Genomic DNA, 13,966 nt, shown 5'->3' with positions numbered 1-13,966 from the left:
AGCAGAGGGGGTTCTGAATGACTCATTGGATTGGTGCTACTGGACTAAATGTACAGAAAACAGGAGGTCCCTTCTCCATCACTCCATCTCCCTGCATAAACTTGATTTTAATGCACTGACATTGTGTGTGATATAGTGCACTACTTGGTGTCCAAAACAGACCACTATATAGGGAAATAGGTCCCATTTGGGACTTCCAATACCCATTGAATATGAATAAGGATATATGACCTTTCAAAAATGTTTGGCAAGACTTCCAGTTGGGTTGCAAGGATAGAATCTGATTTTATCAGAGGAAACAGGCAGCACAATCAAGTTGTGGCACTAGCATATGATAAATAGTTGTATTAAGCTTATCTTGCCAGGAGAGGTCACCCTTTGCGTTGGTAACTGTGATTGGTTAGTTCAGTGACAGGTGTCAGGTAGAGGTAAGGTTGAGCTGGGGTGTGGAATTGAAGCTAGGGTTATGGTTATGGCTGAGGTGGGGTGTGAACATGAAGTTAAGGTTAGGCTTAGGGTTATGGGTTAGGGTAAGGGTTAGGTTTAGAGTCACTAAGGATACCTATTGGACTCATTTTCCCACATAGCCATTGCTTGCCTAGTGGGAATGAAACAGGATATCTGATTCGCTCTCATCCCACATATGCAGGACCTCTGGATTCCCATATAAGGACTGTTTCATCAGTAGCAAGACACCCACCTTTCTGAGTGATGACGCAGTCCGGGGAAAGTGTGAGGAACGAGAAAGGGTGTCCCGTCCGCACTAGCACAGACTGCACCGAACAGCTGCAGCCTAGGTTCACATAGAGTTTCACAGCATTGCGAGTAGTACACATACAATTTCATCCCAAAACCTATAGACTAACGTTCACACTAACTAAATATTAAAATGGTTGATCGCGAGCAGCTGGTGCAGAAAGCCAGGCTGGCTGAACAGGCTGAAAGGTATGATGATATGGCAGCTGCCATGAAATCGGTAAGTCTCTCCTCCAAAATCATTGCATGTGAATTGACTACTGTATGAATAAGGTATGTGATATGGTGTTCAATGAAACATTGAATTCTCTCAATGTAATTCTAATAAATATGAATTCTCTATTTAGATATTTGATTGCATTCACGGAGATTTTTCATGGATGTAATGTGTATAGAGATACACCAATACTAGCCTAGACCATTCAGAATATCACGTCTGTTTCATAGGGCTCGATCTCTGTTTATTTATAACGAATAAAATAGCCAAAATTTGGAGCTCAAACATTCAAGAAAGGCAATCAATATTTGCTATCGAATGCTCCTTGGGCAGTGCTTGGGCGGTGCCTGTCTCGTGCCTTTTAAAAGAAATACAGTGGAGTAATATTACCACGAAATGTATTCGGAGGCACCAAAGAACATTGATTTCTCTGTCAAACGTGTCCCTCACATTACAACATTTGATAAATGTTCTATGCCACTGGGCACAGACGTCGATTCAACGTCTATTCCACGTTGGTTTTAACATAATTTCATAGAAATTACGTAGAAACAACTTTGATTCAACCAGTGTATGCCCAGTGGGATTTAATATCCCTATGTGATTTATTACATTCAGATCGTTTAGAATTTGGTCTTTAGGATATTGCCACGTGAGGTTGCTCAAATATTGATTGGTTCTTCCTGTAATATCTAGATTTAATTAAATAATAGCCTAGTAATAATAGTCATATTTTAAATTCATTTTTGTAAATTAAATGTGTCCTCTATTGATTCACATACATACATGCATGCATACATACAGTACCAGTCAACATTTTGGACACACCTACTCATTCCAGGGCTTTTCTTTATTTGTACTATTTTCTACATGGAATCATGTAGTAACCAAAAAAGTGTTAAACAAATGCATATATTTGAGATTATTCAAAGCAGCCACCCTTTGCCTTGATGACAGCTTTGCACACTCTTGGCATTCTCTCAACCAGCTTCATGAGGTAGTCACTTGGAATACATTTCAATAAACAGGTGTGCCTTGTTAAAAGGTCATTTGTGGAATTTCTTTCCTTCTTAATGTGTTTGAACCAATCAGTTGTGTTGTGACAAGGTAGGGGTGGTATACAGAAGATTTGCTAAAATACCAAGTCCATATTATGGCAAAAAACACTCAAATAAGCAAAGAGAAACGACAGTCCATCATTACTTTAAGAAATGAAGGTCAGTCAATCCGGAATATTTCAAGAGCTTTGAAAGTTTCTTCAAGTGCTGTCGCAAAAACCATCAAACGCTATGATGAAACTGGCTGTCATGAGGACCGCCACAGGAATGGAAGACCCAGAGTTACCTCTGCTACAGACGGTACAGTTCATTAGAGTTACCCGCCTCAGAAATTTCAGCCCAAATAAATGCTTCACAGAGTTCACGTAACACACATCTCAACATCAACTGTTCAGAGGAGACTGTGTGAATCAGGCCTTCATGGTCCAATTGTTGCAAAGAAACCGCTACTAAAGGAGATCACTAAGAAGAAGAGACTTGCTTGAGCCAATAAACATGAGCAATGGACATTAGACCGGTGGAAATCTGTCCTTTGGTCTGTTGGGTCCAAATTTGAGATTTTTGGTTCCAACTGCCGTGTCTTTCTGAGACGCAGAGTAGGTGAACGGATGATCTCCGCATGTGTGGTTCCAACCGTGATGCATGGAGGTGTGGGGGTGCTTTGCTGGTGATTTATTAAGAATTCAAGGCACACTTAACCAGCATGGCTACCACAGCATTCTGCACCCATCTGGTTTGCACTTAGTCCCACTATCATTTGCTTTTCAACAGAACAATGACCCAAAACACACCTCCAGGCAGTGAAAGAAGGAGAGTTATGGAGTGCTGCATCAGATGACCTGGCCTCCATAATCACCTGACCTCAACCCAATTGAGATGGCTTGGGATGAGTTGGACTGCAGAGTGAAGGAAAAGCAGCCAATAAGTAGTAAAAATACAGAAAACCCCTTGAATAAGTAGGTGTGTCCAAACTTTTGACTGGTACTGTATATCTGTTCATATAGGCTACAGATGTTCTCTGGATGAGGATCTATTCCTGCATACATGGTATTCAGTTTCCAGCTCTTTACACAAAACAAATGTAGGAGGCAGCATAATTCTCTTTAGAATGTTCTGTATTTTGTCATATTGCAGTGAGTCAATGATCAGATTGGATATTGATCCTTTTGCGTTCAGTTGTTGAGCTACATTATCATTCTGCAATGCACCTGTATGTCACATTGTGTGTCAATGTCAACGTGTGCAGTAGCCTCTAGACATACTGTATGTCTGGATATGGTTGAGTTGTGTGTTCTTTAAAGCAATTTTAATGAAATTGAGGTTATTGTTTGGTTTATTGATACAGGTCTCACACTGTGAAAATGCATTGTCATTAGGCCCTAAACCTATACGCCCAGTATCCTCCAATCATTATGTAGCCTAGCCTTAGTATTAAAACGGTACTCAACAACTTTTTCTCATAATGAAATTAAATCTTAACCATTTATTACTTTCTAGTAATACTTTGTCTCATCGCCTGCATAATTTAGATATCTTTCCCCTGCAGATTTATTGTTGCAAGCGATAGCATTTTAGTGATGTCGGCCTGTAGGATTCCTTTCCCTTTAAGCAATCTGCTGTGTCAGTGCATGCAGTCAGAACTGGGCCTTTGGCAGTGTAGTGGTGTGTACTCGTTCCCATCTCCAATGGGAAATCCCTTGCCACTGCAGCCAGGCTTCTCTTGATGGCAGGAAAAAGCAATGAGAAGGATACTTTTATGTTCAGATCTCACCTTGTACAGTACAATATAATCCTGCATACATGTTTGCATTGGTTCCTTAATGCACCAATGCAGTAAGAGGCAACTATAAGCAGTGCTGCTTTGTCAGTGAATGCATTGAATGTCATTGAAGACATTTCTTTATTTTTATTATGTCATGTATTTACAGTAGCATAATGTGTTCAGGATAGTCGTGACAGATTTTTACCCAGCCCATCAATAATTGTTCAGCTTGGCAATTAGGTATTCAGATCAGTATGGTAGGCTGCCTCTCTTCAGTTATATTCACTGATATCAGCATTTTGGTACAATGATTCACTGACAAGAAATGCATATGATGGGCTTTTCCAACATCACTTGTGGTCTTTTGTACCCTCTGTCCATTAGGTTTCTTACGGATCCATTACAATCAGATGGACTAACAATTAGTCATTTAAAATTTGCTTAGTAATGCCATGGCATTTGAGCTGTGAATGGTATGTTCTTGCATTTCAAGCTGGGAAGGAAAAAGGCCTGTTTAGAAATATTCTGTCATCCATGCACACGATGGCTGTGATGTCACCTATCAGCCGCATTCTTTATGCTCCTCTATCAGGCTGGGAGGGTAATGTCACATCAGCTCACCAGAAAGGAGCAACGTCAATGAGAGAGAGCACTTTGAATGGGCCACCCATTAAGCTACATTTCCTCTGTAGCCTTTTGCTGTCAGCATCTTCCCTCTCTATAGTTCTAATCTAGATAATCTAATTATTTTTGCAGATATTGATTTAGGTGGCTATAAATACGTGTGTTTTTATCAATGTAAGGTTATCTGGAAGTGGATTGGAAGTGATATTGATTGTCTCCGGTCTTTTCAGTTGCTCTTAATGTGATTCAACACACATATGGGGGTTGTTCCATAACGTGTGTCATTTGCATCCCTTTGATATTTTAACTATAAATGTTGCGCAAATATTCAATTTTAAAAGCAAGTTATATTAAATGAAATGCCCTTTAATATAGACCACATGAATAATTCAATGAATCAGATTTTTAACATGAATAAAGATTCAGCATTGTGACATGTCCCTCTGTGCACTGTCTGTTCCAGGAAGACTTTAACCTACTTAACCCCAGAATTTCATCGTTATTGTAAAGCCCTAGTTATTTTGTTGTTTTGAAAAGATCATTTCTGAATATTATTCTTTATTTCATGTGATTATTGATTCATTTTAAGGTAAAAACAACATCCTGCCCTTCATTTTAAGGTATATCCTATTCCTTTAAAAAACATGTGATCAAAATAAACAAATCAAATATTGTTAGTCTACATATGTTGTCTACGAAGAATGTGACAAACAGTGAAATGCTTACTTAAGGGTCCCTTTCCAATAATGCAGAGTTAAATAGATTATAAAAAATAAACATTGAGCATCTAATAGTGAAATCATAGTGTAAAAGCAGGTGAGCTGGTTCTACTCTTTCTGGCCATTTTCAGGTGTTTTGTGGTGGAAACCTGAGTGTGTGGAGCGTAACACGTCAACAGTGTTACCCATAGACTGACTAGGAATGTTTTAACAATTTCATTTACTTTTTTGAACCTTGCATTCAATTGACCCTTCCTGTTGCACACAAACATCCATTCCCCCTGTCAAAAGGGAATTTATGGCTGATTTAAGATGTCAGCTGTGTTACGGTCAACCCTGTTACTTTATTTGACTTTTTTATTTAGCCTCTTGAGATTTTAAAACATGTTTATTTTATTATGTTAAACATGTGATCTTTGACAATGTTGAAAGTAGGTGAAATCAAACCTTTTTTCCCACCAAGTTACACATCTCAAAAGGCACCGAATTGTTAGAATGACCCAGGTAAGATACTGTATATGTGACATTTGTGTGTGGGTTCATTATAATAAATCTTGAGAATATTTATTGTTACTTGCTACGCAATGTCTTTAAGTCAGACACTAAAATACCTTGTAGGTTAGTAGAATGAAGTGTAGCATTTAGACCAAGTCGTCAGGATATACAACGTTAAAACTTACTGAACAGTTGTACTTTTTACTGTACACTATTTGACATTCCCAGGATTAACACATTATCTCCCACCTTGTACGTATAGAGTCAAGTAGTAGGTTCAAAGCATGTCCAGGGTGACAGCATTACATAGGTTTTTAGACAGGTGAAAGGTCAGTTTAAAGCAGAGGAGAAGGTCAGGGAGACACGTGAACTGCCTGTGCGATGATCGACTGACCGTCTACACTTACACTGCAGCTGCCCCTGGATTCCTTGTGGGAACATAGCTACCTCCAACCCTCTGCCCTCTCTCCAGTCCCAACCCCCACCCCCACTCTCTCACTATCTTCAATCTGGTTCTCCACTTGCGAGCATTAGCTGTCCACGTGGCAGTTTGATCTACTGGTGCACTAAGTGAGCTGATTGCCATGGAAACTAATTGAATCTTGCTCATTCCCAATGCAGTGCTGTATGTGCATCCAGTTTGAATTCTAACAGATCATACTGTACAGTAGATATGATAGGTGTGATACTATATAGGGTTGTGACATGCTCTGATATGATTTAATGTAAAACCATACCTTCTGTACGTGATATTGTTGAAAAATAACTGTTTAAATTCATGAATGCATAAACTAGGGTTGGCTGTCTTACACAGTGCATTTATGACCACTGCTCTGTCCCCTCCCCAGGTAACAGAGCTGAATGAGGCGCTATCTAATGAGGAGAGGAACCTCCTGTCTGTGGCCTATAAGAATGTGGTCGGGGCCCGTCGTTCCTCTTGGAGGGTGATCTCTAGCATCGAGCAGAAGACCTCTTCAGATGGAAATGAGAAAAAGATTGAGATGGTTCGGGCCTACAGGGAGAAGATTGAGAAGGAGCTGGAGGCTGTGTGTCAGGACGTGCTCAACCTGCTGGATAACTACCTGATCAAGAACTGCAACGAGACGCAGCACGAGAGCAAGGTGTTTTACCTGAAGATGAAGGGCGACTACTACCGCTACCTGGCTGAGGTGGCCACGGGCGAGAAGAGGGCCACCGTCATCGAATCATCAGAGAAGGCTTACAACGAGGCCCATGAGATCAGCAAAGAGCACATGCAGCCCACCCACCCCATCCGCCTCGGCTTGGCTCTCAACTACTCTGTGTTTTACTACGAGATCCAGAATGCCCCTGAGCAGGCCTGTCATCTGGCCAAGACCGCCTTCGATGACGCTATTGCTGAGCTGGACACCCTGAACGAGGACTCCTACAAAGACTCAACTCTCATCATGCAGCTGCTCCGAGACAACTTAACACTGTGGACAAGTGACCAGCAGGATGATGAGGGAGGGGAGGGCAACAAAGATTAATAAACCACACTTAGAAAAAATATAGAATGAAGGGCCGGTGGGCTTTGGCAGGCGCTTTTGCTGATGATCGTACCGCAGCAGTTCTTTATTTTTCCATGTGTTAAAAGAAAAGAATCAAAAGAAAGGTGAGGGGAGGTTACATCTTAGGCTAATATATATATATAGATATATATGGTTGAAAGGGCCTCCGTCTTCTTGATTTTATCTTTGACATTTGCCAAAACCACTGAAATGTCAGTCAATCCTGAAGTGGTTGTTGTTGGATTGGTTTGGTAGTCTCACACTGGCATAGGGACTGGTGTCGTATCAAGGGAAGCTGCTTAGTTAGGTTTATGCATGATAGAGATGCAGACACTTGAGGAAGGGGGGAAGTTTGCAAATAGTTTGCAATGGTTCCAGTACTAGCAACTCAGCCACTTTTCAACCTCATATTCATTATCTCAGCACCAAACCAGTGTCTACTTATGTGAAAACATCGCGTTTCTATGATCTGTGGTTAAAAAGATAAGAAGAAAGGTCCTAAAAAATGATTCTGTGACATCACAGAGCCAGAGATGGGTTCTTGCTCCCCATGTCACCGCAAATCACTTTTTTTGTTGTGAATTTGAACATGAATTATGCCCCTATTTAAGATTGCTCTATTTTTTTTGTACCTACTGATCAATGAAAACTTGCTCGGTAGGTCTGTCCTCATTATGGTTTTACAGGCGTGTTTAATACGTCTTAATAACACACTTCATTTGAATATTTATGACATGCGTATTTGGTAGCACTTATTTGTTTTTCCTTCGCCTCCAACCCCTTTCGATGTGGGTGGGGCTATGTCTACATAAAGGTGCTAGTTTTAAAAAACCTCACAAAAGCTCTGACGAAGGCCGTGAGGCCGATACATAAGCTTATTAAAAGATCAGTGATACTATCAAGAGCAGTGTTTCCTTTTTCATTCAAAATCACTGTTTTTAAAATGTTGACACTTTTGATGTCATCGGGTAGAACATTTTAATGCTATTTTTTTATATATTTTTTTAAGTCAACAAAACATACAAATGCGCCGTTTTCACATATGTAGACATTGGTTTAGTGCTGGAGATGATGAATATGAGGTTTGAAAAGTTGCAGAGGTTTGAAAAGTTGCCCTTTAAGATATATCACTCACTCTTGAAGGGAGTGCAGGACAGCCAAGAAAATGCTAATAGTATTAATCTGACCAAATCAACTAGAAAAAGTCAAATGCAGATGTTTGGTTAAAATTTTTGATGTTTATTGTAAAGGATAAAATACTGTTATCAATTTACTCTTTCACATGACTTCTAGTTTTAGGTATATTTGGCATTAAATCTAATGTGACTGTCCTCTGACAGCTCTAAATATGATACTGGAACCATGGCTTAACCTCCAATAGAGTCTATCTAAAGGCAGAGACAGTTTAAAACTGAGTCATTATGTTAAAGCAGCTGCGGAGTTTGTGGTTTACTTCTGTGTTTGTTTTATTAAATGCACTTGCCTACTACACTGTTTCTTCAGTGTAAGATGATTACTACAATAATATTGATTATTCAGTATTGTGCATGCTGGTGAAGTATTTAAACATACAGTAGCTTGACTTTATTAACTTATACTGTGGGTGTTAAGTATTCATATGATTGAGAAAACATAGGCTTTGTCTGATTATTTCTTATTTATAACTTATTCATATTTTTATTTTTTTTGCTATATCAAAATGTTGATCGTAAAAATTGACATGTTATGAGCATTGCTATAGTGACATGCAATATGTATTTAATTTGTTAATGGAAGGGGAAAAACACACCGGTGATTGCTTAATCTTACCAACTGGTGTTTGTCATGTTAAATTATAATAATGGCTTTGTCACATTAAATTATAATAATGGCTTTGTCACATTAAATTATAATAATGGCTTTGTCACATTAAATTATAATAATGGCTTTGTAAAACAAATACTTTGTTCTTTGAACTATTTGATGACTTATTTTGTCATGTTATTAACCAGTTTGAACAATGGTGAAGTTTTCAGAATCTGTTTCTGTTATGATTTCACCACATGGACCACAATATATTTCTGACAGTATACATTTTTTTGGTTTGTTTTTATACCTTTTAGCTGTTTGAGTGACGAATATCTTGAATGTGAGTCATTATGTAGCAGTTGCACAAGAAACGAGAACTATGATTCTAATTTTAAAAAACTATATGACAATTTATAAATGCACCATTTCCATGGCAGTCTGGTGTATTGTTGTAATGTCACTAAGTCAACGTTTGTGTTTTGTTGTAACCTCGTGTGTGCTGCTAGTATGCTATTCTTGAAATAGTTGATTCAGCATACTCCATAGGCATCCTCCATAACCATATATGGAAAAAGAGAATTATAACAACACAATAAAAACCCACTTATGCTTTTAGAGCCACACAAACTTGTATGACTCCAGTGCAGTGAATGCACATTTATGCTCATGCAATATAATGCAAAAGCTAGTCAAATAATAGCTGGCTATTAGGACTTCAGGTTGAAGCAGACAGGGAGAGTCATTTGTCATACACTGTTAACATGATTTACCACCGAGGGTTGAATGTCCCAACTGAATGATTCCCACGAGGACAAAAGAACAGATCTAAATGATCTAGGACTTTAACAGTGTCCCAAATGCCACCCTCTTCCCTATATAGTGCACTACTTTTGACCAGAGCCCTATGGAGTCTTGGTCAAAAGTAGTGCACTATAGGCAATAGGGTGCCATTTGGGACGCCATTTATTCTTTAACTCATTGTACATCGCACATCCTCTGAGCTAACCATGTATCCGAATAGATATCGCTGAGGATCTTGTTTTCCATTTTGCTGCTATGTTCTAGATCTTATTAGATTTATAATCTTGATCATAATTGGCCAAAACTCAGCAATTTATTATCTGGCCATTATCTGCCCTGGCAAACCCAAACACCTTGAGGTGTGTCCGATTTAGATATTTATATTCATAAACCTAGGGTGTTACTTTATGCCATTCATCTAGTGCCATCAACAGAGAGACAGTGTTATACCTTCCATTTTTGCCATGCTAATCTAAGAACGGTTAACACATGTCATTTAGTAAGTACAGTTAACACATGTAATTAAACCTGGTACTTCATTAATTTACATAGTCCCTTCTGGTATACAAGGCCACTTTGGAACCCTGTATGTTACTTTTCCCTCTGTATGTCAACGTAGATGGCGAGAGTTAACAATTCAGATTGCTTTTCCTCTGAAAGAAACTTTAAACTCTATAATTTGCTTGGTGTAGATTTTTGGACACATCAGAAGGGATGGTTCATTCATTAAGTAGATGTTTTGTTTGTGTTTTTATTTCATTTTCAATTTGTTCATTCAGATCCTTGTGTCTGTAAGTTCAGGCAGAACACCACTGTAACATGTATGCTCTCTTTTCTCTGAAATGAAATTAAACTTCCATTGAATCAAGTAAAGGCTTGGGACCATGGCTATACAACAGAAAACATGTAGACTGTAGGCACATAATCTTGTCAACAAATCGACTACCATAAAAATGGAGGATGTTATTAAGAAACTTCGTTGCTATCTGTTGCTCATTCAAGTTAGTAGTTTGTCAGTATATATATTTTATTTATTTATTAGTGTCATACCAGTTCATTCACCATACTTTATCCTATGAATCCAGTGCTACAATATTTCCTGTCCTCTCCAGTATTTTACTCAGTGCTACAATATTTCCTGTCCTCTCCAGTATTTTACTCAGTGCTACAATATTTCCTGTCCTCTCCAGTATTTTAATCGGTGCTACAATGTTTCCTGTCCTCTCCAGTATTTTACTCAGTGCTACAATATTTCCTGTCCTCTCCATTATTTTACTCAGTGTTACAATGTTTCCTGTCCTCTCCAGTATTTTACTCAGTGCTACAATATTTCCTGTCCTCTCCATTATTTTACTCAGTGTTACAATGTTTCCTATCCTCTCCAGTATTTTACTTGGTGCTACAATGTTCCCTGTCCCCTCCAGTATTTTACTCATAGACATTTAGAGAGTTTAGTGCACCATAGACATTTTAAAAAGGAGTTTAGTGCACCATAGACAGTGTGACAGAGAAACTCATTTGGGACACTGTGCTCTTATTTGAAACACTCATGTGCTGTTCATGTTCTGGGTCAAAGAAGGCTGGGTCAGAGATTAAAGTTCAAACATGTTTGTAGGTGTCGGTAGAAACTGTGTATGTGTGCATGTGTATGTGTGTGTGAAAGAGAGATAAGGTGCTTTGCTCATCATCATCTACAACATCACAATATGGATCAAAGCATACTTCTAGGCTATAACAATAGAGACCACGTATACTGTACTCTCTTCCTATGGGTGAAATATAGTATTCTTTACTCAACACCTATATTTAATTTACATGACAATAAATCTATGTCATGTGGATGCTATAAGCCAATACTATTTGCCATTCCCTGACAGTAGTTTCTCTTTCACACACACACGCCAATTATTCATGCACATCTGTTTATTCCAATATGGAAACAGCACCCCAAACTGACTGATAAGCTGAAGTGGCAAGTTGTTCGATCCCCCAACACTATACTGCAGTCTCTTACTGCAGCCTGCTGTACTGAAGCTTTCATGAGATTAATTTCTGTGCTTGGATCTGTCTCCGTTGCCAGCCAATAACTGATAGGCTCACCCTGCGCAGCCACCAATCCCGTTCCTGTTGCTAGGGCTATAATAAGCCTCCCGTTATTAGCCCCAGTTCCTTGCTGCACTGTTCAGACACCTATAGCATCCTGCAAAAAAAGATGAAAGCTCAAGCAGCAGAGGAAGCATTAGAATTCAGCAGCACCAACCTGTTCCCCAAGCGGCGTTGTAGTGCACTACATTATCTGCACCAAGGATGACAAAACCAACATTCATACAGTGGCCAAGAGATTGTGAAAGTATCCATGAAACTATCAAAATAGTTGAGGAAACACATTGTTGCAAAATGATTTATCTGTTGATTATCTGATGATTTCCTGGATTGAGGCAACAGACTAGACATCATAGTAAATAACAATACTAAAGTATAATCAAATTAACCAGATAAGTTCTCTCTATGTACAAATCACTGATAAATCATGTCAAACCAATACCTATTCTATGAGCTCTATTTACATGGTAACACTTTCAAGGGTTTATATTGCATTAACAAATGATTAAATAACCGATAACATGCCATGCTTCCTCCGAAACACGACCGCACCAAGGCGCAGTGCTTCTTGACACACTGCACGCTTAACCTGGAATCCAGCTGCACATCCAGGCCGGTGAAACTCTTCCCTAACCCGGACAGCACTGGGCCAATTGTGTGCCGCCTCATGGGTCTCCCAGTCACGGCCGGATGCGACACAGCCTTGGATCGAACCAGGGTCTGTAGTGATGGCTCTGGCACTGCAATGTAGTGCCTTAGACCGCTGCGCCTCTCGGGAGGCCCAACAATGAACTTCTTGACCATCTAGTTTGGAGTTTAGTGTCAAAAGGCAGTCCTGCTTAAGGTGTTGACAGATAATTAAGGAAGATAATGTATGATTAATTGCCGGAAAAAATACCAAAGCTACAGTAATAACCAAGCTACACACAGTTGAAGTCGGAAGTTTACATACACTTAGGTTGGAGTCATTAAAACTAGTTTTTCAATACACTCCACAAATTTCTTGTTAACAAACTATAGTTTTAGCAAGTCAGTTAGGACATCTACCTTGTGCATGACAAGTAATTTTTCCAACAATTGTTTACAGATGATTTCACTTATAATTCACTGTACCGCAATTCCAGTGTGTCAGAAGTTTACATACATTAAGTTGACTGTGCCTTTAAACAGCTTTGAAAATTCCAGAAAATGATGTCATGCCTTTAGAAGCTTGTGATAGGCTAATTGACATAATTTGAGTCAATAGGAGGTGTACCTGTGGTTGTATTTCAAGGCCTAAATCAAACACAATGGCTCATTGCATGACATCATTGAAAAATCAAAATACAGTGCATTGCGAAAGTATTCGGCCCCCTTGAACTTTGCGACCTTTTGCCACATTTCAGGCTTCAAACATAAAGATATAAAACTGTATTTTTTTGTGAAGAATCAACAAAAAGTGGGACACAATCATGAAGTGGAACGACATTTATTGGATATTTCAAACTTTTTTAACAAATCAAAAACTGAAAAATTGGGCGTGCAAAACTATTCAGCCCCCTTAAGTTAATACTTTGTAGCGCCACCTTTTGCTACGATTACAGCTGTAAGTCGCTTGGGGTATGTCTCTATCAGTTTTGCACATCGAGAGACTGACATTTTTTCCCATTCCTCCTTGCAAAACAGCTCGAGCTCAGTGAGGTTGGATGGAGAGCATTTGTGAACAGCAGTTTTCAGTTCTTTCCGCAGATTCTCGATTGGATTCAGGTCTGGACTTTGACTTGGCCATTCTAACACCTGGATATGTTTATTTTTGAACCATTCCATTTTAGATTTTGCTTTATGTTTTGGATCATTGTCTTGTTGGAAGACAAATCTCCGTCCCAGTCTCCGGTCTTTTGCAGACTCCATCAGGTTTTCTTCCAGAATGGTCCTGTATTTGGCTCCATCCATCTTCCCATCAATTTTAACCATCTTCCCTGTCCCTGCTGAAGAAAAGCAGGCCCAAACCATGATGCTGCCACCACCATGTTTGACAGTGGGGATGGTGTGCTCAGGGTGATGAGCTGTGTTGCTTTTACGCCAAACATAACGTCTTGCATTGTTCCCAAAAAGTTCAATTTTGGTTTCATCTG

General features: G+C 39.2%; 1 protein-coding gene across 3 annotated transcripts; it reads left to right on the top strand.

Annotated features, from left to right (window-relative positions):
• The first annotated feature begins 740 nt into the window (after positions 1–740).
• On the top strand, positions 741–10,617 carry LOC139382472 (14-3-3 protein gamma-2-like). 3 transcript variants are annotated; one of them, XR_011628644.1, is made up of 3 exons: positions 747–976; positions 6,480–8,861; positions 9,872–10,617. XR_011628644.1 is itself a non-coding variant. In XM_071126542.1 (2 exons), exon 2 carries the CDS (start codon positions 6,414–6,416, stop codon positions 7,137–7,139), a length of 726 nt encoding a protein of 241 aa, XP_070982643.1. In that variant the 5' UTR covers positions 741–976; positions 2,803–6,413; the 3' UTR covers positions 7,140–9,031. The 3 variants fall into 3 exon arrangements, 2 of the variants coding, with proteins under 2 accessions (XP_070982643.1, XP_070982642.1); XM_071126542.1 differs by lacking the exon at positions 9,872–10,617 and having other exon boundaries at positions 741–976; positions 2,803–9,031; XM_071126541.1 differs by lacking the exon at positions 9,872–10,617 and having other exon boundaries at positions 6,480–9,037.
• The last annotated feature ends 3,349 nt before the right edge of the window (positions 10,618–13,966 follow it).

This window comes from Oncorhynchus clarkii, chromosome 24 (genome assembly GCF_045791955.1).
Source record: "Oncorhynchus clarkii lewisi isolate Uvic-CL-2024 chromosome 24, UVic_Ocla_1.0, whole genome shotgun sequence".
NCBI classification, from domain to species: Eukaryota; Metazoa; Chordata; class Actinopteri; order Salmoniformes; family Salmonidae; genus Oncorhynchus; species Oncorhynchus clarkii.
This window is presented reverse-complemented; position numbering and strand designations above follow the sequence as displayed.